The sequence below is a fragment of the Ctenopharyngodon idella genome, chromosome 14 (assembly GCF_019924925.1).
Source record: "Ctenopharyngodon idella isolate HZGC_01 chromosome 14, HZGC01, whole genome shotgun sequence".
Taxonomy (NCBI): domain Eukaryota; kingdom Metazoa; phylum Chordata; class Actinopteri; order Cypriniformes; family Xenocyprididae; genus Ctenopharyngodon; species Ctenopharyngodon idella.
The window spans coordinates 12,573,911-12,596,953 of record NC_067233.1 but is presented as its reverse complement, the minus strand read 5'-3'; the positions used below and the strand labels follow the sequence as shown (position 1 = coordinate 12,596,953).

Genomic DNA, 23,043 nt, shown 5'->3' with positions numbered 1-23,043 from the left:
AATCGAGAACGGAAATCGCGGAAAAAAATTGTGGAGGAAACCATAGCAACAGCAGACCACTGGAGCGCCATCAGTTAGGATTATTATCGGACAAAACATTAGACAAAAAATAAATAAATGATTAAATAATGTAAATTTTATTAAATACTACATATTTTGTGACTTTTTGGAAAACAAAAAAAGGTTCTGTCTGCAAAGGAGTAATGCAAAAACTTCAAAAAGCTCATGCAATCTCAATATCTCAAAACTGCTCAGAATGCTGATAGAACTAGCTATATATATATAGCCTATATATATATATATATATATATATATATATATATATATATATATATATATATATATAGCCTATACAAAACAAGAACTGTAGCGTTTAAAAAGACATTATCTACCTCAACTAATTGCTCTTCGAAAATTTCTCACGGGAATATCTTATAAAAAGTTGACCCTTTTGAAAACCAACAATTGTACATAACTGGCACGCGTAACATAGACTGTGTGTTGCATGAACTAGAGCTAGTTGGCCGAGTTCATATCTGTAGTTTTGCCCCACCCACCAGCAAATCCAGCTCTCCAGTGTAACCTCTGATTGGCTGTGGGGATTGCGGGTCCTGAGACTGAGCGCGAGACACTGAGCTGTGCATTCGACAGTATGCGCTGAGGATGAGCGCCGTGCGTTTAGCTCAGTGAGCCACATTTAAGAACTATATCAAGAACTATTTCGCTTCATCCAGAGGCTGGATATTTCAGACCGGACGCATTTATTACAACGAGACGATCCCAGCTGCACTTATAAATGCTTGATTTTTCTTCACTTATCTTTTATCAGTGTTTTTTTTTTTTTTTCGGATTTAGTGTCATTCTTTCTGGACTAAAGCCAGCTGAAATACCTCCATACAAGAAATTTACGCTTGTTGAGAGAAATCTTCAGTGGACAAGACACCCACCTCTTGCTCGACTGGGAATATCACTGAATTGTGAACTGGACTGATATTTTAATAATATTGGTTTTCCATAATTGTTCCAGTTTCAGAGATTGTACTGATTTTTCCTTCTGAAATTGGAATCACTGTGGTTTCAGTTGGATATGTGCATGGACGTAAATGCGGATCAAGGAGACATCCTAACTTCACATCATTATATGGATTGATTAGGCATGAGCGATGTTTTAACTCAATTGCAAGTGTTCATCGCGAATCATGATACCGAGAGCAAATATTTTTGAATTGGATCCTTCCTTTCATTCATTCACAAGTTGAGGACCTTCCAGCGGACATTTAGCCTACATTTGTTTTGAATATTTCGTTCACTGGCTCAAAATGGTCGGTTTACATCTCGGTTACCCTGAACTACGCAAATGTTCATGTTGAAGCCATGTTTTTCGTTCACAATGTTTTCACATTCGTTATATGAAGAATTATTCACGAGTTTTCTTCATATGTTTTTCAAAAATAATACAAGACATGGGTGGCCTGATAAGATTTCGATAAAGTAAATGGAAGTTATCTGCGTAATCATTAAGTCAGATGAATTTCATCGCAGCTATAAACATTTTGGTTCATTTTAAAGGATATCTACCAGACTGTGATTTTGTTCGTTTGACTTATTGGAGCTTTTTTACGTCGCACCGAATGTAAATGTTAATAAGAGATCATGCAAATGAGCGTGTGAACACAGACATCAACAGGTATAATGCATTCCAAGGACATGGATTTCGTACAAATGTTTTTGTGCTTTCTCTTGTGCTGGACTGGAGTCAGTGCCGTTTTCAATTTGAAATACACCGTGGAAGAAGAGCTGCGTCCAGGCACAAAGATAGCCAACGTGACGGCGGACGCAAAAGTTGCGGGTTTTGCACTGGGAAACCGACAGCCTTATTTACGGGTTATCTCCAATTCCGAGCCGCGATGGGTTAATCTGAGCCCCGCCGGACTGCTCATCACAAAGCAAAAAATCGATCGGGACGCTGTTTGCCGACAGACACCGAAGTGTTTTATTTCGTTGGAGGTGATGTCGAACTCGATGGAGATCTGCGTGATTAAAATTGAGATTATCGACGTAAACGACAACGCGCCCCGCTTCCCCACCAACCACATTGACATAGAAATCTCGGAAAATGCCGCTCCCGGTACCAGATTTCCCCTAGAGGGGGCAAGCGATCCGGACTCGGGGAGCAACGGCATCCAGACGTACACAATTACCCCTAATGATATTTTCGGTCTTGAGATTAAGACGAGGGGAGACGGGTCCAAAATCGCAGAACTTGTGGTGGAAAAGACTTTAGACAGAGAGACGCAGTCTCGTTACACGTTTGAACTCACAGCGGAGGATGGTGGAGACCCCCCAAAGTCTGGGACTGTGCAACTTAACATCAAAGTCATTGACTCCAACGATAACAACCCCGTTTTCGATGAGCCAGTATACACTGTAAACGTGCTGGAGAATTCTCCCATTAACACGTTAGTCATAGACTTGAACGCCACGGACCCAGACGAGGGAACCAATGGCGAGGTGGTCTACTCATTCATAAACTTTGTCTCCAACCTGACCAAACAAATGTTTAAAATCGACCCCAAAACAGGCGTAATCACCGTCAACGGCGTTTTGGACCACGAGGAATTGCACGTCCACGAAATTGATGTACAAGCCAAAGATCTGGGTCCAAATTCAATCCCTGCCCACTGCAAAGTGATTGTTAATGTAATCGACATAAACGACAACGCGCCAGAAATCAAACTGTTGTCAGAAAACAGCGAGATGGTAGAGGTGAGCGAAAACGCTCCTCTCGGATATGTAATAGCTCTGGTGAGAGTCTCAGACAACGATTCGGGAGCGAATGGAAAAGTGCAGTGCAGACTGCAGGGCAATGTGCCTTTTAGACTCAATGAGTTTGAGAGCTTTTCCACCTTACTTGTTGATGGCCGCCTGGATAGGGAGCAGAGAGACATGTACAATTTGACCATTCTAGCCGAGGACAGCGGATATCCCCCGCTAAGAAGCTCGAAATCTTTTGCAGTGAAAGTAACGGATGAAAACGACAACCCCCCGTACTTCACCAAGCCACATTATCAAGCCATGGTGCTAGAAAATAACGTCCCAGGTGCGTTTCTGCTGGCGGTGTCCGCCAGGGACCCTGACCTGGGCATGAACGGCACTGTGTCGTATGAAATCATCAAATCGGAGGTGCGGGGCATGTCTGTGGAATCTTACGTTACTGTGAACTCAAACGGCGAAATATACGGCGTTAGGGCTTTTAATCACGAAGATACGCGGACCTTTGAGTTTAAAGTCTCCGCGAAGGATGGGGGAGATCCACCTTTGACCAGCAACGCCACCGTGCGCATTGTTGTACTGGATGTAAATGACAACACACCTGTGATGACCACCCCGCCCCTGGTGAATGGCACCGCGGAGGTGTCAATTCCAAAAAATGCTGGAGTTGGTTATTTGGTTACACAAATAAAAGCTGATGATTACGACGAGGGGGAAAATGGAAGGTTAACGTATTCGATTTCAGAAGGAGACATGGCATACTTTGAAATAGACCAGATAAACGGCGAGGTGCGAACGACAAAGACGTTTGGGGAGAACGCGAAACCATCCTATCAAATAACTGTGGTGGCGCACGACCACGGCCAAACTTCTCTTTCTGCCTCTGCCTATATTGTCATTTATCTCTCCCCTGATCTCAATGCACAGGAGCAAATCGGACCCGTCAACCTGTCTCTCATTTTCATCATTGCCCTGGGTTCTATTGCAGTCATCCTGTTTGTCACAATGATCTTTGTGGCAGTCAAGTGCAAAAGAGATAACAAGGAAATCCGAACATACAACTGCAGGTACCCAAACAATTTTTGATACATCCTTTTAAGTTACACACAACCTAGTTCAGTGTGCGAATTATTCACTGACCTTATAGGGGAAATAAAAGGCCTAATCATAAAAGTTAGGTTGCGCTAAACACACGCTCACCGACAGAATCTGCATTTACCTGAGGTGGTAACCATAGCAACAATACGTTGCTCGAGGTCTTTCAGTTATGGCAGTTTGGAATATTGGACAAATATTAATATTAAATGCAGGCCTGCTGTTTATTTTATCACATGAACCATTTATCACTTTAGCCATAGATTATTTTCATAAGTAAATAACGAAAAAACTCAAACATCTTTAAGTAGTTGACTGTTACCTGTGCTAGGGGCGCCAACGAACAATTTTGGTGCGCGAGACAGGCAAACCTCCAATAATTGGCTTTACAAATTGCTCACCGAAATTCGCCCATCGTTGTTTTAGAAGAAGAAGAAAAAATAATTAAATACGGGAGATGTAAAATATGTAGAGGCCTACACAAATATTTTTTTTTGTTTGTTTTTACTTGTGGCCTTACTTAGGGCGTCAGACTTCACCAACCCTTCAATAATTCGCACTCTGGTCTAGTTGACTATCCTGCAAATAATCATATTTGTACTGGAAAAGAATCAGCATACAAGGATTAATGAATGAGACAGAATACAATGATTAAGACATTGGAGAGCATGTTTGATGTGTATCTTGGCTGTGCACGCGCTGTGTCATCAACTGTGCATGCGCTTCAGGCCTTGCTAGCTTGCTCTGCTGCTGCCAGAAAAAAAGCATAACAGAAGATCATTTTAGTAATTACACCTGTTAATCATGATTATTATTTTTACACTATCATAAATATTTCTTCTTACAAAGCTGAATCAATCTTTCTTTATTCCTCAATTATAAAGCTGTATATGAGAGCCTCACATGAGCTTAAAATAAATAAATAAATTATAATGTATGTAGTAAATAAATAGCAGATACAATAGCAATACCAAAACAAATATTTAGGCTCAAACATGTCATAATTTTCTTCTAACAACATCTGTTTCAAACCATTCCAACGTATCACAATAATGTGTAATTTTTACTCGATTTTAAATTTCTAGCATTTCCGTTCAACTGTCTTTTTCATAATTTAATTTAAAGTGGTAGAAAAATGTTTATACTAAATGTAAGTAGCAATTTGACCTATGTTTAGTGGGTTGATTTTTGTTACAGTAATATTGTCACTAAGACATCTCTGAAATAAGTAAACAAGTGAAAAATAAAGCTAAATGATAGGGTGCACTAAAATAAGTAAAAACAACTTGATATATGTACTATTTCTTATTTGGTAACTGATGCATTCTATGTAAGAAAGCACAGGCCTTTCCTCTTACACACCATCTGCACTGAGACTGGCGCCTGCATAAATTATTGGTGAAATTGTATGACCTTTAGGTCCTCTCTCAAATTTACTCTAATCAAAATATTGACTAGAAAACACATTTAGAGACTTTGTTTATGGGTTGACAACATATTATGATCGTAGAGGTCACTGTATCAAAATACAAGAGCAAGGGCATAGCAACCAAATGTTGCTGTGGCAACAATTACACTTTCACAGTAACAATTATGCTCATAAAAGGTAAATCATGCAACTGTATAGAACTGTAATAGTCTTTGACACATAGTGTGTAGGGGAGAATATTATTTTGTTAATCTACTGTAATATGAATACTTATCAATCTGTAACATTGGCCACTGTGTTGATTTCCCTCTGCTACATTACTACTCAACATTTCCATATAAATTGCTTTTGCAAATTTAACCTGAAACCATTACCATATTTTACCTCAAATTGTTGTTGACGTTTCTGTCTTGTAATGCAGCAGCATACAGTAAATGATCCATTTTAACAGAGATGTATGCAAGTGAACATTCTGAAGAAGGCTAGATCGTGATTTCGATGGTTAGGCGTGCAGAGTATATATACCTTGCCGTGATCGCGAGATGGCCTGTGTTTAGATTGCTGTCGTTAACATTTATTTTCCTCTCCAGATAGAAACCTGATGGAGGCTTTCAGCTCTCCCAACAGGGGGTTAGTGAGAGTGCTTGATACGGTTTTCTTCTGCTGTGCTCACTGACTCTCCTTTCTGGCTCATCTGAGATTTTTTGGATTGTATTCACTGCGACGAGAGCCAAACACATACAGTATGACCAAACAGACCGTAGAGACTTGTGTTTATTAATACAGTTAAATAAAATACCTTGATGCTGTTGCAGTTTACAGAAAACAAAATTGTTTTATTAAAACAATACAGACAGCAACTAAAAATATTCAAAATAATATTAATAATTAACATCATTATTATAAATATAAAGAGCCACTTTTTAAATCACATATTTGCAATTTAATATCTTTTATCAAAAGAAAAAATTCACTATTCCATTGACAACATAATAGTGAATTTTTTCAACCAGATATTAAGCATTACTTGGACTGCCTAACTTTTTTTTTTTTTTAATGTGTGCTTTAACTCGCACAGAGGAAAAATGCCTTTAGATGCCTCCTAAAAAGATAAGGTCCTGCACCGTTATCATTTTTCCAAGCCAGAAAAAAGTAACAAGCAGGGAGACACAGTCTGAATCCAAATGAAAAGCACAGAAAGAGGAGCTTTGTGTTGTGCAGGCAGAGTCAGTGTACCATTAAGCTAAAGTCTTATGTTACGATGAATGTGTGCCCTTCAAATGACACAAAAAGAAATAAGTGTAAGATTGTTTCAGGCTACAAAATGTAATGATCCTTATGGGAAAAAGAGAGAGGGGTCAGTGGGGAATTGCTCAGACAAAAACACTAACTCTCTTTATGAGCTCATAAGTTTATGTTTAGATTGCAACTTAAGCATCCTTCGGGGTAAGATCTCAAAGTTTCTCATTTACTGTGATTAGAATCAAAACCCTCAAATCAAGTTAGCAGTAGCCACAGAGCGTAGCTCAGAGAATTGAAATTCACAACCCACCTGCCAGTGGGCTTGTTTGTAACACAAGCAAAAAAAGCAGACAAATGTGGGCTAAATTTTGAATATTATTGCTTACATTTGCTATGATGCTTAGTATCATTTGTCGCTGTATGTGCTTCTGTGGTTTAGCATGTTTGCATTGTGTATGTGTTTGTGACAAGTCGAATCGCCGAGCATGGAAATGCAAACAAATGAGGGATGTCGGCTCCATTGGCGGCCGGAGGTCGCTCGAATGTGGCCGTCGCTCTCTTTTGCGCCGCCAATGAATATGGATCTGGCACCTCAGCCCGAGCCAGGCGAGGACCTGGTGCCGGCTGTGTGTGCAGTGAGGAAGGCAGAGCACTGCTTTATTGAGTCTGTTCAGTTTCTTGTACCTGCGCAGGGTGGCGGAGTACTCCTACGGCAACCAGAAGAAGTCCAGCAAGAAGAAGAAGCTGAGCAAGAACGACATCCGGCTGGTGCCGCGGGACGTGGAGGAGACTGACAAGATGAATGTGGTGAGTTGTTCGTCTCTCACCTCTTCGCTCAACTACTTCGACTACCACCAGCAGACTCTGCCGCTGGGCTGCAGGCGCTCCGAGAGCACCTTCCTCAACGTGGAGAACCAGAACTCCAGGAATGCTGCACCCAACCATGGCTACCACCATACCTTCACAGGGCAGGGCCCTCAGCAGCCTGACCTCATCATCAACGGCATGCCGCTGCCTGAGGTGAGATTTGCTCCAGTCTGCTCCATCCTTCAGCCTGCCACGGCTACCAGCGGCAAGGGAGGGTGGGGTCGAGGGAAATCCGTCATAGGGCTGCTAACCCAACCTAGTCAAAAAGGCTAAATTTGCTTACTGATAGCTAGCGGTTTCTTTCACTCGGGTGCTTTGTTTTTGTTTGTTTTTCTCTGCAATACTGGAAAACTGAAATATGGTTTCTTTTAACTAAGCCTGCATACCTATCCATGCTTGCATTATTTGTCGGTGTTGGAAACCTAAGTATAGTTATTATATATAAAAAAAAAAGTGAGCCAGCCAACATTGGACAGTTGCCAAAGTGGATTATTTGGCCACCTCTGTTTCTGCTCTCTGTTTTTCGTGCTGAGCAAAAGAGCTGTAGCCTGAACATCTGCCAAATGCACTGACCTGGCTAATCGGCAGCGCTGCATGTAATTTCAGGTGCAACCATTAAGAACAATCATTGCCGAAACAACGATTCGCACCTAAGTTCTCGTTCTTAATGGGTGGCATGCAGTGGTTTGTGGTGGACATTTAAAATGAAAAGGCGAAGTTACATCTGTTTGCAGTAGAGTTACACAATAAGTAGGCTTTATTGTGATGGCAGGGGTAGTCAACAGTGACGTAATCAACCAATCAGGTTGCTTTAGGACGAGAAACTAGACACTATATAAACTTTTTATGATACATCATATCTTTCTAATGAAAAAAAAAATTCAGATTCTGTAAGAAAATAATTTATTATTTAGAAAAATAAGATAGATCATAAACATGTTGTATTTTGTTTATTTATTTAGTACTGTCCTGATATTCTAGATATTTTTTGACATCTATTTCACAAGAAAAAAATATGAATAAATAAAACAATGTACACAGACGATTCTTGGTTCTTATGATGGTGTGTAGCTTCCTCAATGATCAACGACTGTTTGCATGTTTGTGACAAGTGTGCGTAAGTCCCTGATTTGTCTCGAGTAATGAAGCTGCCCACTAAAAAATTAAAAACCCTCCAGCTACTGCGTGTTTTTTTTGACTTTTCAGAATCTTCTGCACATTTCAGATGAGGGACTCATGCACAATTATTACAAAAGGTGCCAACATTCATTGGCGCTCAATAAGGCAAAATGATGCATTAAGAAATAAGGGGATGTACACTGTTGAAAAGGATCACTTGTCGTTTTGTCTTTGGGGACATATATTTACATAGCTTATGAAGGGCAGTACTAAATAAAAAAGACCTTATAGCCTAATTTTATACATTTTGCAAGGGGCATTCAAACTTATGCACTCAACTGTGTATTGTTTGAATTGTCAGCTGTTACACAAACAGTAACACTTTTTTTGTTACTCCTTTTACCGCTGGCAAAATGAGAGAGGATAAATTTGCACCAATTAATTGATTGGCTGATTCAGCCCTTTTCGTTGTTTGTAAAGCCTGTAAAAAAAAAAAAAAAAAAAATCAATGAAATGCAGTTATAGCACTACTATATTGAAGCTGTCGCTAGATGCTCAACTAAAACTTTTGAATGAAGGAATATACAGATAGAGCCCTATATTCCATCATCTAGTACGTCAGACTACACAGAGGTTAACGCAAGACTTAAAGCTGCACGCTGGCTGGACAAAGGAATTACGGAGTGTAACGGCAAATGTAGTAGCTAGGCATGGTAGCGTAATCCTTTAATAAAACTACCTAAGCAGCAGGATTAAAGAACATCTATTTTTCTCAACTGATGAAAAGACAAAGAATTAAGGAAGGGGGGTGGTGTGGGCTAAATAAGCCTGTAGATTGAGTGTGATAGTTCAATAAACTCTAAAGCAAAGCTTTGTTGTTTCACTGCAGCATTAGTAGAGAGAGTAAGAGAGGCGGTGTATATATATGCATCTTAATGTCAGAAGTCTGGGCATATAACACATTTTCCAATTCCGTATAGACCAGTGATTGGCCTGATAAAGGAGTGGGTTTATTTGTATGCTGGTTTCATCATGCGCGGCGCTCCACCTGACATTAACAAACATCTCTTTGACCACATTTCTGCATATTTCTCCACCAGACCCTGAGGATGAGCAGACTACAGTCGCCCATATCCATTTCCCCTTCTGTGTGACATTTACAAAATACAGTGACTCCCTATTCAACATGCTGTATATGAAAAATGTTGTCAGTGTAATTACGCATCCATTTATGTGGGGCACAATCAAACATTGCAGCTGTGAAATGACCGATAATAGCTCTGTCACGCATTACGAGCCTGGGCTTGGAAGCATTTGACTCTACAAGTCAGGGTTTCCCAGAGGTCCGCTGAGGACACACTGGTTGGTACACAGTTGTGATTAACCGTGCATCTCCTTGCCCTGAAATATCAAGGCCTGAGGGCTGTTTTCCAGCATTTTGTGATTCAGACAAGATTTTGAGATGTGGTTTGTTTGTTTACTTTACAGTCCCAGTTGGAGCTTATACTCTGAAAATGCATGTTTGGAAAAGTGCTATGCCAATTTTCTTTCTGCAAGGGAAGAAATATTGCATAGTTTTAATTAAAATTACACACTGCCGGCTTATTGATAATGAAACTAATCTGATAATCTAGATAGTAGATGCTTACTGATGCTACCGATAGTGTGCTTTTTTGTGAACATGCAGAGCACAACACAACAGCAGTGGCAGATATACTTGTGGTATAAGGCCATCATTGAACAAGACACATAATAGGGCTGAAAACTATTGTCCAAGATTTATATTTATTCATTTAGCAGACGTGATTATCCAAAGTGACTTACAAATGAGGAATACAATGACTCCTAAGGAGGCAGTAACATGAGGGTAGAACATGGTAGATATATATATATAGCGATAACAGCAATTTGTATCTCATGGCTCCAGGAAAGCTCTGTGTTCATGATACTGACTCTCTGGAGATGGTTCTGTGGTCCCAGTCTCTGAGGAGTCACATTGTTTTTAGAAAGCCATGTGGTTAACCTGTCTGTGGTTGTCTCTAAAATAAGGTTCAGGCCGCAGTAGAAATGTGGCTCAGTACAAGATCAGTAATGAATCTTGCAGCATAAGCACACATGATAGTCTGCTCAAACTAAAACGAGGCTTCTCTTCACCCATGACACTGATAATAAACTAAAAATCTACGAAGTATTGATCTGCTTTGCCTTAGTGCTTGGAGAATGCGTCCTGCTACTTCATGTACTGTAGTGTCCTAAAAAAGATGAATGTTTTAAGGAGAGTGTGAAAAAGAAAACTCAATATTTGTTTTATTTTACTAGTACCACTGTCAGAGTTTCTGTTGGAGAATGCCTGTCTCTGGTTTTGGAACGATAATTTAAGTACTGTTCGTCCAGATGCTAGCATTCTGTTACCGAAGAAATTAGCTCATAAATCCCACTGCTAGCATATGGTACTCAGATACATTTTAATATTTGAGATAAGCCTGTCAATAAGGATCTGTACATTTGATTAGATTAATCACATATATAGTGATACAGACATATAATTATGAGAGTTGTCTTTTCATTATAATGAAGCAAAGCTATGCATGCATTCACTTTGTGTTGATGTTATGTTAGCCCTATTCTCCAGGGTGTCAAACTAATCAGTAGCATATCCAGCATGCACATATAGCTTCACAATAAGGCTTTATTGTTATTTTATTTTATTATTACGTGTTATTATTATACGTGTTACGTGTTATTTTGAGTATACAAAGCAATATCATGCCATGTAAACATAATGCACATTTTTTCATCAGCTGCCAGTCATTTCAGCCACTTAGGACTATGTCTCATGCTTAGTCTCTATCTTCTGAAAGAGTGGTTGTTGAATACATTAGCCCCTATTAGTGTAGTTAAACCTTTGTTGGAGAACTTTCTGTTTTCCAAACCCTCAAAATTATACCAGAGCTATCTGTTGTTTTTTGTTGTTTGTCGGTTTACAACAGCCTCGCATTCCCCAAAAGTCATGCAAGAATTTTAATTCCTTCTCAATCATTCGGTTGTTTTGTAAAACAAAATGGCTTTTTAAAAATCATTTGTTTCACCTTTCAGGTCAGGGTTTTGAAAATGTTTTGACTTAACTAAACCGCTGGGGTTTTGTGTTTCTCTGACTTTCGTCAGACTAAGCCAATTAATCATTCTAAATCCCATACACGATAAGGTAAAGGCCACAGCATGCTGCCTCCCTGAAGGGCTTTCAGAAAGGCTTCACTGAACTGGGCTGCTCTGATGAAGAACTTGGATTTCGCCACTTTCAATTAGGTGGGGAATTAGTAAACAGAAAGAAAGAAAGAAAGAAAGAAAGAAATGAATGAAAGAAATGCTGAAAAACAACAGACTGCCAGCTACACAGACTGCCTAAACATGAAATATTTTTTATCAACTTGAGCTCTCCTGTTCTTTCTTTTATGTTATGTGCCAAAGAGAAAAATAGACAGTACGAGAGACAGAGCAGGAAGAAAAAGGATAAGGAAGTGAGAGATGTGCCTTATCTCAAGTACCTTGCGATGCGTTCTGATTGGATTCTGGCAGATGAAGATGGCAGTTTTCAAAGGTTATATTTGTAAGCCACAGACTCTGCTGGCATTCTGCCTTCAAGAGTCGCCTACTAACAGGAACATTTCTGGATCTAATAAAAGGGCCACAGTTCCATTATAGTACGAATGTTCAACCATTCGCTGAACTCTGACGTTCTAGTGAGACATTATTAGAGAAATATAGTCAAGCGAACGCATTCTCTTTAAACCGCCTTACTGTAGCCCGCAGATGAGGCATTCATAGCCTCATCTGGAATGAGAAAAACCCCTAATGCTATCTTTGTGACTCCAGTCATGAGCTGACATAAGCACTCTCATTTGATGTCCGCTCTCAAACATTTAGGACAAAAAGCTGACAATGTAATATCCTTAGTCAGTCAAAAAAAAAAAAAAAAAGGAGAGAGCGAGAGAATGGAGTGCAAAAAAGCGCCCTAATACGAAAGCATTTGCAAAGTGACACATGTTAAAAACAGAAATGGAAGACAAAACTTCTTGTACATTCAAACAAAATTTTGGTTCAGGCATCTCTATGAAATATTGTTATTTCGTGAAGTTTAGATTAGTTATCATCAAACAACCTATAGAGAGATCAGAGGATTCATGTGTTAATATATTAGTTTTAAAATATAGCAGTAATTTAAAATTACCCTGGTGATAAATGCTTATGAAAACAGAAAATTTACTAGAACTATTGACTGTTACATAAGCTACAGAGCTTTACTTGGATTACTTGGAATGGTTATGACAGCATCTTTTATAGCCATTCATGTTTGGAATTTTGATATTCTCTTAGCAGGTTTACTTTGAAATCACTTTTCATAAAAAATAGAAAGAAAAAAAAAACAGTTGAAGAAGAACAGAATTTTTTCACACTGTTGCGAAGTAACACTTAATGTGTGATATCGCTTAGATCAGGGCGACAAGATGGAACCTGTGAAAAAGGACTTCTGATGGAAAAGTAGCTGGCCAGATACAGATACAGTTGAGACCCACAAGAGAGGAAAATAACTTTATAAATGATTTTCTCTCTCTCTTAGCCTCATCTCTCATTAACACAGATTTAGCTGCCAGCACTGAAAATGCCTGTGGTTAAATTAATAGGATGGGAAAGGTCGGCCTACATTCTCTAACACAAGGCATTGCCACAGGGGAATGACGAACAGACAACTTTCTACATGGTTTATCAGAATACTAGTGGATTCGTTAAATTATATGGACAAGGCACACCATTGTTTGCTTATTTTAACTTGCAGATTACATGCAATATTCACAGTTACATGTGTAGTGCACTGACATGAACAAACAGAGAACAAAAAAGAAAATACAAGAAAATCCTAGTGGGTGCAATTCAAACTGGTGGGTTGTATGTGTATCTGCAAACTATCAGATTTGTGAGAGCAGATGTCCTTCCAAATATTTTATACCTACTTGCCAATTAAACTACCAAGGGATCTGCACATGGATAGACCTTTTAGGGAAATTGAATATCTATTTAACTCTCTGTTTTTTCACAATCAGTAATTTGCATTACAGTATAAATGTTGTCTGAATCATTTGAAAGTGGGATGCTATAAATATGCCCAAGTACAGAGGTGGAAAGTGCTTTTACAGAACATGACCTTTGGTTAAGCAACATGTAGCTTATTTATTTGCAGTTCACAATCAATTGGTGACCAGTAGTGTTGTCAAAAGTACCGGTACTTCGGTACCAAGTCGGTACTGAAATTTTGAAAATGTGACGATACCAGCATTTCTGTAGTACCGGGAGTACCGAGTATCCGGGTGTACTCGGTACCACTGATAGGGCTGTGCCAGTATTTACGTGAATATGACACGAGTGAAGCACAAAGCTTTGTTTACAAAAGAAATAATAGGTTAGCAATTGATTGTGACATCGGAATAGAAACATTTTGGTTCATGCCGAATGAGAGAGGTATGTGAGTCCATAAATTTAAGCTTTGTCATCATTGTATTCTGTTTTGAGAATCGTGATCTGGTCACCCGATTATCAGAGAATTTAACAATATTCCATTAGTTATTCCACTGAACATGGAATCTCTGTTTATTTTCCCAAATCTTAGCAGGGGATTATAAACGTTTCTTCCTTTCGTTCGCTTTTAGGCCTATTATATTCACATTCTTTACTGTGGTAAAGTAGAAAAAGCGTTGTAGGACAGAAACCTTTTCTATTTAATTAGTCAATTTCTATTTAACACAGTCTGTGCTTGTTATTAGACTTTATCAGGCGCGTCAAGTTTATTTGTATAGTGCGTTTCACACACGCCAGCGATTTTTAGGTTCGCTTTCTCTGGCAGCGCAAAATCAAACTTTCTTATTATTTAGGTTACCGTTATTTACTGATATTTATTTTATAGTTTTACAGGCTGTAGTGTGTTGTTTCACTGATGGAATAGCTAAAATAAACACGCACGTCTGTTACAAAATGGATTGAGCATTTGTTTATTTATTTTTTTATATTTCAGAATTTATTTCATTGAGGTATATATCACCCACAAACATACACACGCTCCAAATATTTATATGTATGATTACCATCATATTTAATGTTTTTAAAATAGGATAGTTAAATAAAATAGTAAAATAGTTCCAACAGATTTTCCTGTGGTACCAAAATTGGTACAGAGAACCGTAAAATTTTAATGGTATTGGTACCGACTACTGGAATTTTGGTACCGTGACAACACTAGTGGCCAGTTACTCTGAATGTTAACAGGATGTTCCCTATAACCCCAGGAGGAAAGAATACAAAAGCATTTGGAGGTATAGGAAGTTCCTTTGACATTATAACAACAAAAGAAAAGAATAGCCATTATAAATTTTGTTTTCCCAGCTAAAATCTCATACAAACACACCTTTTGACCTGAATTTATTTTTGCACCTTTTCTTTTCACTATAAATTGTTCTCTCAGTGCCAGAGACTGCATTCATTATCATAAATTGGATATATGAAAGATAGATAGAAAGAAAATTTACCTTAACCACACTTTTATCTCCAGTGTTTCGTGTTACAAAAGTCTTGTGCAGTTTGTTAGAATGTGTTATATTGCCTTTTTGGTTGGTTTTTGCACATTTATTTTCACAGATTAATTTCAGAACGTAATTGTTTATGTATTGATCTGTGCTTGCCTCACTTTTTTGCGTCTAATACAAACTTCTGATGTATCGAGTCAATTACATATCAAGAACTCACCCTTATTACTCGCCTCTATTATATTTATGAAAGGGACAAAAAAGACTTTCTTGAGAGAATGTGTACAAAATATTGCACCATATATTGGCAGAGATTAATTTTTGCATTCACTGGGTTTACAAGAGTAAGAATAACCAGCCCCTTTGTGGGTCTATTGGCAACCGGGTTATTTGTCTAGTAGGCAGGGTGTGCTGAGTGTGTGTTGAGGTGGTTTAATGAACAGCGAGATTGTTGGCAGGCAGGCCGCTGTATAGCTGCAGCGCTGAGAAAACAGCAGGCCAACATAATTGTGCATTGTTCAGCCATAGAACAGGAGGCAGAGCATGTAATGAGCTGTAGCACCCGCTCACGTCTTTCCTAATGGGCTATGACCAGGTTCATCCTTCCAGGGGCCTTAGCCACTCCAATCATTGCTATCGCCCATTCCCCCTTGACTTTCTTTCAAAGACCTCAATATTCCCCTCTTCCTCCATACCGCTTCTGGCTGTTCTTTGTGTTGTCTTAAAGGGATATTTCACCCGAAGAGGAAAATTCTGCCATCATTTACTCACCCTCATGTCGTTCCAAACCCATACGACTTCTTTTCTTTGAAGGAAAGTCATGAGGGTGAGTAAATGAAAGCCTTGACACGGGCCAATGAGAATTTTGGAAACAAAGTTCAAGTTTAGTGAGAAATACGTTGATGGTATTGGCAAGATGCTGTGAGAATTTTCCTCTGGCTTGTTTGTTTTTCAAGGGGTTGGAAAGGTTTGATCCTGTTTTGCATTTTGATTGCTCAAGCCTCCTGCATAAATGGGATTCCAGTAGGCCTACTTTACTGACACGATTTGCTGTTTCTAGAGGGTTTTTTTTATTATTTTATTTTACCTGAAAGCCTGAGACATGCAGAGTCAAAAGTGCTAGAAAACCCAACTTACCAAAATAAACATCTGCTAGTGAAAAGCTCCTGAAATTGAATGTCTATGATGCAACAGAAAAAGCAAAAATGATTTAAAGCTGCCTTTTTTTTTTTTTTTTGGGAGACCACTCCACAAGACACAATGGAGGTTTGCCTTGACTCTCTTGTCACGTCCAGCGTTTGATGTCCTGCAGCCAGAGAGCCAAAGTTAATGAATGAGATCGGTGTGTTCTGATTTGCTGCTCTGTTTCTGGGCGCTGTGCTCTCAGCATGGGCTGCAGCCTCTCTAACCACATTCTGACAAGACAGCTGCTCTGAAAGAAAGAATGATGAAGAATGTGAGCGAATGAAAGACTGGAATTGCATAGGGTTGACGAGTCTTGCTTCTCTGCTGTAATGATAACGGCTTAATTTGTCCTTGGGGGTGCAGGTCACTTTAAAGACCTGTGTTTGGTGGACCCAACTTTTGAGACATCGTTAGCCTAAAGCGAACCGACAGAGCCAGTTATAGCGACAAAAGCCCACAAAGACGCCCCCAAACGCACGAGTTGATCTGTCATAAATATCGCCCGAGGGGGTGGTGTATGGTGCGGAGGGGTGTTATTCTCTGTTGGTCTCTTGTTTATTATGTCTTGGGTGTTTCATATAACAAATGGAGAGAGACAGTTTTCTCTCAGGGGTTCTTAGCTTCTCCCCACAGAGCGTGATTAATTGTTATTGTGGTCTATTTTTATGTCGTGTCCTGAAATACGAAGGTGCAGGGAGGTAGCTTGACAATGTAGCTCTGGGCTCTTGCTGACAATGTTTGCTTTATGGTATTTTCATATTTTATGGCCTCTGCTGATTTAGTTACTTCAAAACATCGCTCGCCATTAGATAGAACACAGGTACTAGCGAGCCCTTCCTGCCATCGATAGCCCTGCGGTCCTGAGCATGTTTTATAGGCGTGCTAATGCACCGCAGACAAGCCTGGCTGACAGATTAGGGGACGTCGGAGAGACTCACAGACTCTCTCGTGTCTTAATAATGATTACTCTACAGGCTTAAGACCAGATTGGTTGTGCTCGAGACAACTCACCCTGGTTCAGAGGAACGCCTGAGGTTTAGCCGCTAGAAGGACCGGGCTTCCAGGATGGAGAAATTGAGACCGTGGGCAGACAACTGCTCAGAGACTGTAAAGAGATGCTACCTGGGTGCTGCTTACTGGGCTGGATAGGGAAAGAAAGAGAGACAGGGAGTGTTTCTAATTATAATGCTCCAGTCGCAGTGCTGTGGTGGGCTGTAGTTTGCATGAGCAACCACAGAAAGCTGACTTTTGGTTTAATTTGGAAGACTAGCAATAATCCAGGCTAAATCTCTTAAAGCTGCAGCTTCCCCTCTGTCGGATTAAGGGGCAGTCTTAAAAGGATAAGAGCTGCTTATCAGTGCTTCCCTCAACACTTCCCAGTGACTTCCAAAAAAAAGTGTATATAAGAAACTGGTTACAGTCAGATAATGTGGCCATTTATCAGCGATCATGTGTCACCAGAATACACGTATAAGCAAGCAGAAAGTACTGAGATCATATATTATTGGAGTAAATGAGTAAAACAAGCAGTAGCAAGCTATTCATTCCCAAATGCAGGAAAACAGCATGTTAGGAAGCTTAAAGCTGTTTTCAGTTTGATAACTTTTTGTAAATTTTCTATAAATCCGTCTCCCAATGGTCACAGCCTATAGTCTAGCTTCTTGAAAATCAGTAGGACATGTTTTATATCTGTGTTACTACTTAGACATTCATATTTGACTCTATTTCTAATTCCTAAAGGGATAGTTTACCTAAAAATAATTTCATCACCCTCATGTCGTTCCATCCTGTATGACTTTCTTTCTTCTGTGAAAAACAGAAAATAGTCAATAATAGTAATAATACTACACTAGCATAGTTTTAAATGTTACATGAAACAACTAAGTTTTAAGGACTGGTTTAAAAACTCCAAAAAAGTGATATTTTAAAGAATGTTTCTGTTTGTCCATACAAAAAGAAACCCCACATCCACTGTTTGGACTAAAAAACACAGACATTTTTGCAAAATATCTTCTTTTGTGTGCCAGAAGAAAGAAAGGAACATGAAGGCTAGTAAATGATGACAAAAATTGTCATTTTTTGATTAACTATCCCTTTAACTAACTCTTAAGAAGGTCATATTCATAAGAAGTGATAAAATGAATGAAAAAAAAAAAGAAATATGAATGTGTTAATTTTGCTATAGACATTCATATCTCTATTTTTTTTATTAATTAAAGCTTTACATTTATTTGTAAATAGTAAGGCAACAAAATACAACCATAAAAGCTGCATTAAAAAAAAAAAAAAAACAGGTTATCCTTTTCATAATCCTAGACACAGCTGTTTAGCTATGCCTATATTTATTTATTTATCTACAGGAAGTGGATTGACAGGATTGCATATGTACAGGCTTTCAGTTTTCACTTTGAATACAATTCTTATTCGGAATGATGGCAAGACAGCTGGAAGTTTTATTTACTCGCTTGATACAACACCACAAAACAAGCATTTGTAAAGTAGATAACTCTTAGATCTGAAAGGAAGTTGGTGAACAAAGGCTGCGGTTGTCATTACTTGAATTATTTATCTACTTTTTCTTTTTTTTATTTTGCAGCAGCGAGGCACAGAGCAAAATGCGAATGTATCCAAATTGAGCTTGTTTGTTTAAAGCTCAATAAATTAAGTTCTGTTTTTTTTTTTTTTTTTTGGATGTCTCACTGTCGTGGCTGCTAGGGCAACAAGCACTTATCCAGCACGTCATGATATGTGTTGTTTGAAATTGCACGAAAGCGAGAGGCTGCCATGTGTCTCACGGGGGTGAAGAGCGAGAGAAATCGGACTCCGCAGGGGCAAAGGCACAGAGAGCACAACCTTTTTTTGGTCTAGAAAGCGAGTATCCAGTGGGGAGACAATCACTAAGGGAGCAATGCAAAAATAGAGGTGTGTGTGTGCGTAGATTCTTGTTTACAAGGTGACACCTTTTTAACCTCCTATTATCTGCATGCTCCTGAGAGCACCTGTTCTCCACTGGGAAAGGGACGTCACTTGATTCTTTCTCTCTGAATTCACCTTAAAGTTACTTTCTGGGTGTTAATTAACAAAGAATCCAACCGCGCCGATCTGTACATGTTTTAATTAGCAAATCTAACAATATACGAGAAATCCATTTCAGAAATCACTACATATTGGTTTTGTAAGAACAAAAGGAGAGATAAATGCTCTCTCTCTTCAAAACCGATACCCTATATTGTTTAGGCTGACCTCGTCTCTAGTCTAACTAATGATCTCTTTTAAAGCAGGCCTGTTAACCAGGACAGTAATTATGCCGCATTTATCTGAAGGGCTGTTTGCCAGGCTTGGCAGGTTCGTCAAACTACACTCTCAATATGGGCATCTATAAAGGTAGACAGTTGATTGCGATAATTATGAGAATAATAGAGAAAATAACAAGGATTTGAGTCATTAAATGTAAAAATCAGCTTCACTTTCCATATTAGGACAGTTTGTTGGCATATCTGGATAAAACTAGGATGGATACGTGGAGTATTTTCAGACAACACAAGGATTTTGAAGACAAATTCAGTCAAAGAGCGAAACAGCATATTTTGTGTCAATAATTACCTGAGCGCAAGCAACTAAAATCCCCATCAAATTCCCCCTGTAGATGTTACAACCCCATTTTAAAGAATCATTTTCGAAAAATGTCTTAAATTGGTTATTAACCTAGAGCCCAGGACCCCAGGTGTCAGATCTTCTCTGTTTCTGCTAATCAGGGGAAGTGCTATTTTTCAAAGCTTGAACTGAACAAAATTGGAGCTGCTGGAGAACTCTTAGGTTGGCATTATTCTCATGTAATGAGTGTAAGAGAGCCCAATTATTTCACTTGCCATCAAAACAGAGGAAGATTAACTCTTCTCCACTTTGACACTCTCCAGCAGTACTATCTTTTTATAGATGTTCGCACTCTTGATCTGTCTATGCTGCACTGATGTTGTTCTTTTTTTTTTCCTAGCAGCCGCTGCATGTGCGCATGTGTGTGGCATTGCTTTGCTTTTTTAGTGCACGATAGCTTCAATCAACAAGCCTGCCACCTGAACAAAAACACAAAGAGAATCCCGTGGCTCCTCATGCAAAATGGCTACGACTTTCTCCGGAGAGTGGCATTAAAATGCTAAATTAGAGATACAGCCACGCTGCGCATACGGAGGGGGAACCATTTTCGCCCAAGCTTAGCTTGAATCCCAGTTAAGTATTGGGTTTTGAAGCTTAAAACTGTAGAGGGATTTCACCACTTTGCTTTTGAAAAACATCATGTAGATTAAATAGAATGGCCACAGTTGGAGCCCTCTGAATAAATAAAAAGAGTCCAACTCTATAGGATATCACATTTTTTATCAGCCTGCAAGGAATGAAATTGGCTGCTAATCAGGAGGAGCCAAATAACAAGAGATGAATGAAATGGTTCGCCACTGCTCTGACACAAAGACAAACTAACACAATTTGAATCTGTACAGACACATAGGGAGCCTCCGAAAACCGCTGCGCACATGCAAAAATACACAAGCACACCCACGTGTGCATGCACACGAATGCACCCTGATGTCTTTGATAAGAGAGAATTACCACGCATTGTTTACAAGCCAAATGATTTCAGCTCTTTATTTCGAGGAAGTCTTGGTGACAATAGTGTGACACAAGGTGTGCTTTTACTGTCGTTATACTGGCACAATGCCAAATACCAATCTGATCTTTAACAGCGTGAATGCAGATGTTTAAAGCACTGAGGGGGTGATGTGCCATCCGTATGCTGTTGTTTTTTTTTGGTCCACAACCCCCTTTCCAGGCTCTCCTCCCCCCAAACCTGTTTGGCCCTAAAGATGGTCTAATACAAATTAAATTAAAGAAAGTCAGTACAGATAATCCTGGTGTGTTTCAGCTGCTGTGGCGGCATGGGGTCAAGCCCGCAGCATCTGGCCCTCCTCGCCACAGCAAGCTAACAAGCTGCTCCGCTCTCTCTGGGAGCTGGAGCAGAGCAGCACCCCTATCGGCCAACTTAGGAAAGTGTGTCTGCGAACATATGTGGTCAGGCACCAGGATGTGGTAATGTAAAACAAGGGTGTGAGCCTGTCAGCACGCATGTAAAGTGTGTTGCTGCTGCTGTGGGTTTATTTGTTTGTACAGTGTTAAAGGAGTGTAGGGAAGGGTGTTAAATAAGTGTCGAAGTTTAGTTGAGAGAAGGTTTTGAAGGAAATTGCTAATTGAAAATCCAAAGAAATGCATGCTTGAATTAGGCCCATATCTGTCAGCAGTCCCTCGTGTAACGCGCAGCGCAATGGTGTGAAGGAACGTTGTTGTGGAGTGGTGATGGCAGACTGTCAGCACCCTGATTAACATCTGCTCATTGGTCTACAGATGAGCCACTGATGTGTGGCAAGGTAAAGCGTTGCTCTCGATCCCGATGCTGACAGCTGCTAAAAAAGGCCATTTCAAATATTAGGAGCAGATGTGTCCAGCGTGCCTAAATCTGAGTGCTAACTACTTTTATAGTATTGCATCATGAATTATGCTGATTGGGTCAAGCTTGTTATGATTACAGTGGAGTTTTTATCCACCCATCTGTCCATTAGGGCATTGCGGGAGTGCCCAGCCACTATTACGCCTGTCATCCAGCAGCACGTAGTAAGGTGGTAAAGTGCAAAAGAGGGGGCTTGGAGGAATGGTTTTTGCATCTTTGCAGTTTTTTCTTACAGTGGTTCGTTTTTTTTCTTTTTGGCTAGAAAAACAGAGCAAATTATGTGACCCGTGCTGGCAAAATGAGTCAAACTGAGCAATTTATCTCCCATTCTCAAATTTATTCTCACATTTTCTGTTAAAAACCATTCAAAATGATGTATGATTTGTTGGAATCTAACAAAAAATGACTGAGAAAAACCAGTCATTTTGAGAAAAATCGAGTTAAAGTTAAGGTTCCAAAACAAAATCATCTAGCAACCTTACCTTAAAATCCCTGGCAGTACCACCAAATTTGGCACAAACCAAGCCAAAACCCATATCTTATAGGAAAAATATATATATTCAACTTTTTTCAGATTTCACAATTGTTTGATTAACATTAACAAAACAGATTTCCTATATATTAAGACCTGCTGTACCACACAGATCTAAAATAATGTTACACATCAGATGTTTTTCCCAAACAGTTAACCAAACGTTCACTTAAGACATAACAGATGTCTGCGTGAATACTCGCCAAAACAGATTTTTTTAAATACTGTAATTCTGTGTAAATGTGTATATCGGGATCGCGCGCTGTCTGAGGCATCTTTGTGCACGATCATTATTTACATCAGCATGAGTTTGAAAATCACATTTCACTGGTTCATACTCATGCCATCGAGAATTCGCTATTAATATTCACAAAGATGGAATGCTGCGTTTTACAACAATACCAAACTTGTGCTGAGAGGAAGCGCCAATCATTCAGAAGTGAGCAGAGAAAAACTGCATTTTTCATGGTCAAATGAAAAGGTACTCTCAGAAAACAAATAAAGATACTTTAAGATATTTAATTGCTATTTGAAGCATTGGGATCGCTAGACGTAGGCTTAATGAACTCATTTTTGTGAAAACATCAATTTCGAGCACTTGTTTTGCCTGTAGCTTGAAATTAGCCCATGCGCATTCCGAATCATTTTGCCAGGCACGGGTCACATATTGTTACAAAATGTAGCCACTTAATAATGAGTAATAATAAAAAATACAAATACCTTATTTAGCAGA

At 39.3% G+C, this 23,043-nt stretch overlaps 1 protein-coding gene across 4 annotated transcripts in view; it reads left to right on the top strand.

Annotated features, from left to right (window-relative positions):
- The first annotated feature begins 628 nt into the window (after positions 1 to 628).
- Positions 629 to 23,043, top strand: part of pcdh19 (protocadherin 19) — a 60,746-nt gene continuing 38,331 nt past the window's right edge. The window contains exons 1-2 of one of the 4 annotated variants that reach the window (XM_051860047.1): positions 629 to 3,839; positions 7,231 to 7,345. In XM_051860047.1, the coding sequence (XP_051716007.1) occupies positions 1,693 to 3,839; positions 7,231 to 7,345 (2,262 nt within the window). In that variant the 5' untranslated portion in view covers positions 629 to 1,692. Of the gene's footprint in view, positions 3,840 to 7,212; positions 7,559 to 23,043 lie in introns of all 4 variants that reach the window. The other 3 variants (XM_051860046.1, XM_051860045.1, XM_051860044.1) reach the window with 3 other exon arrangements.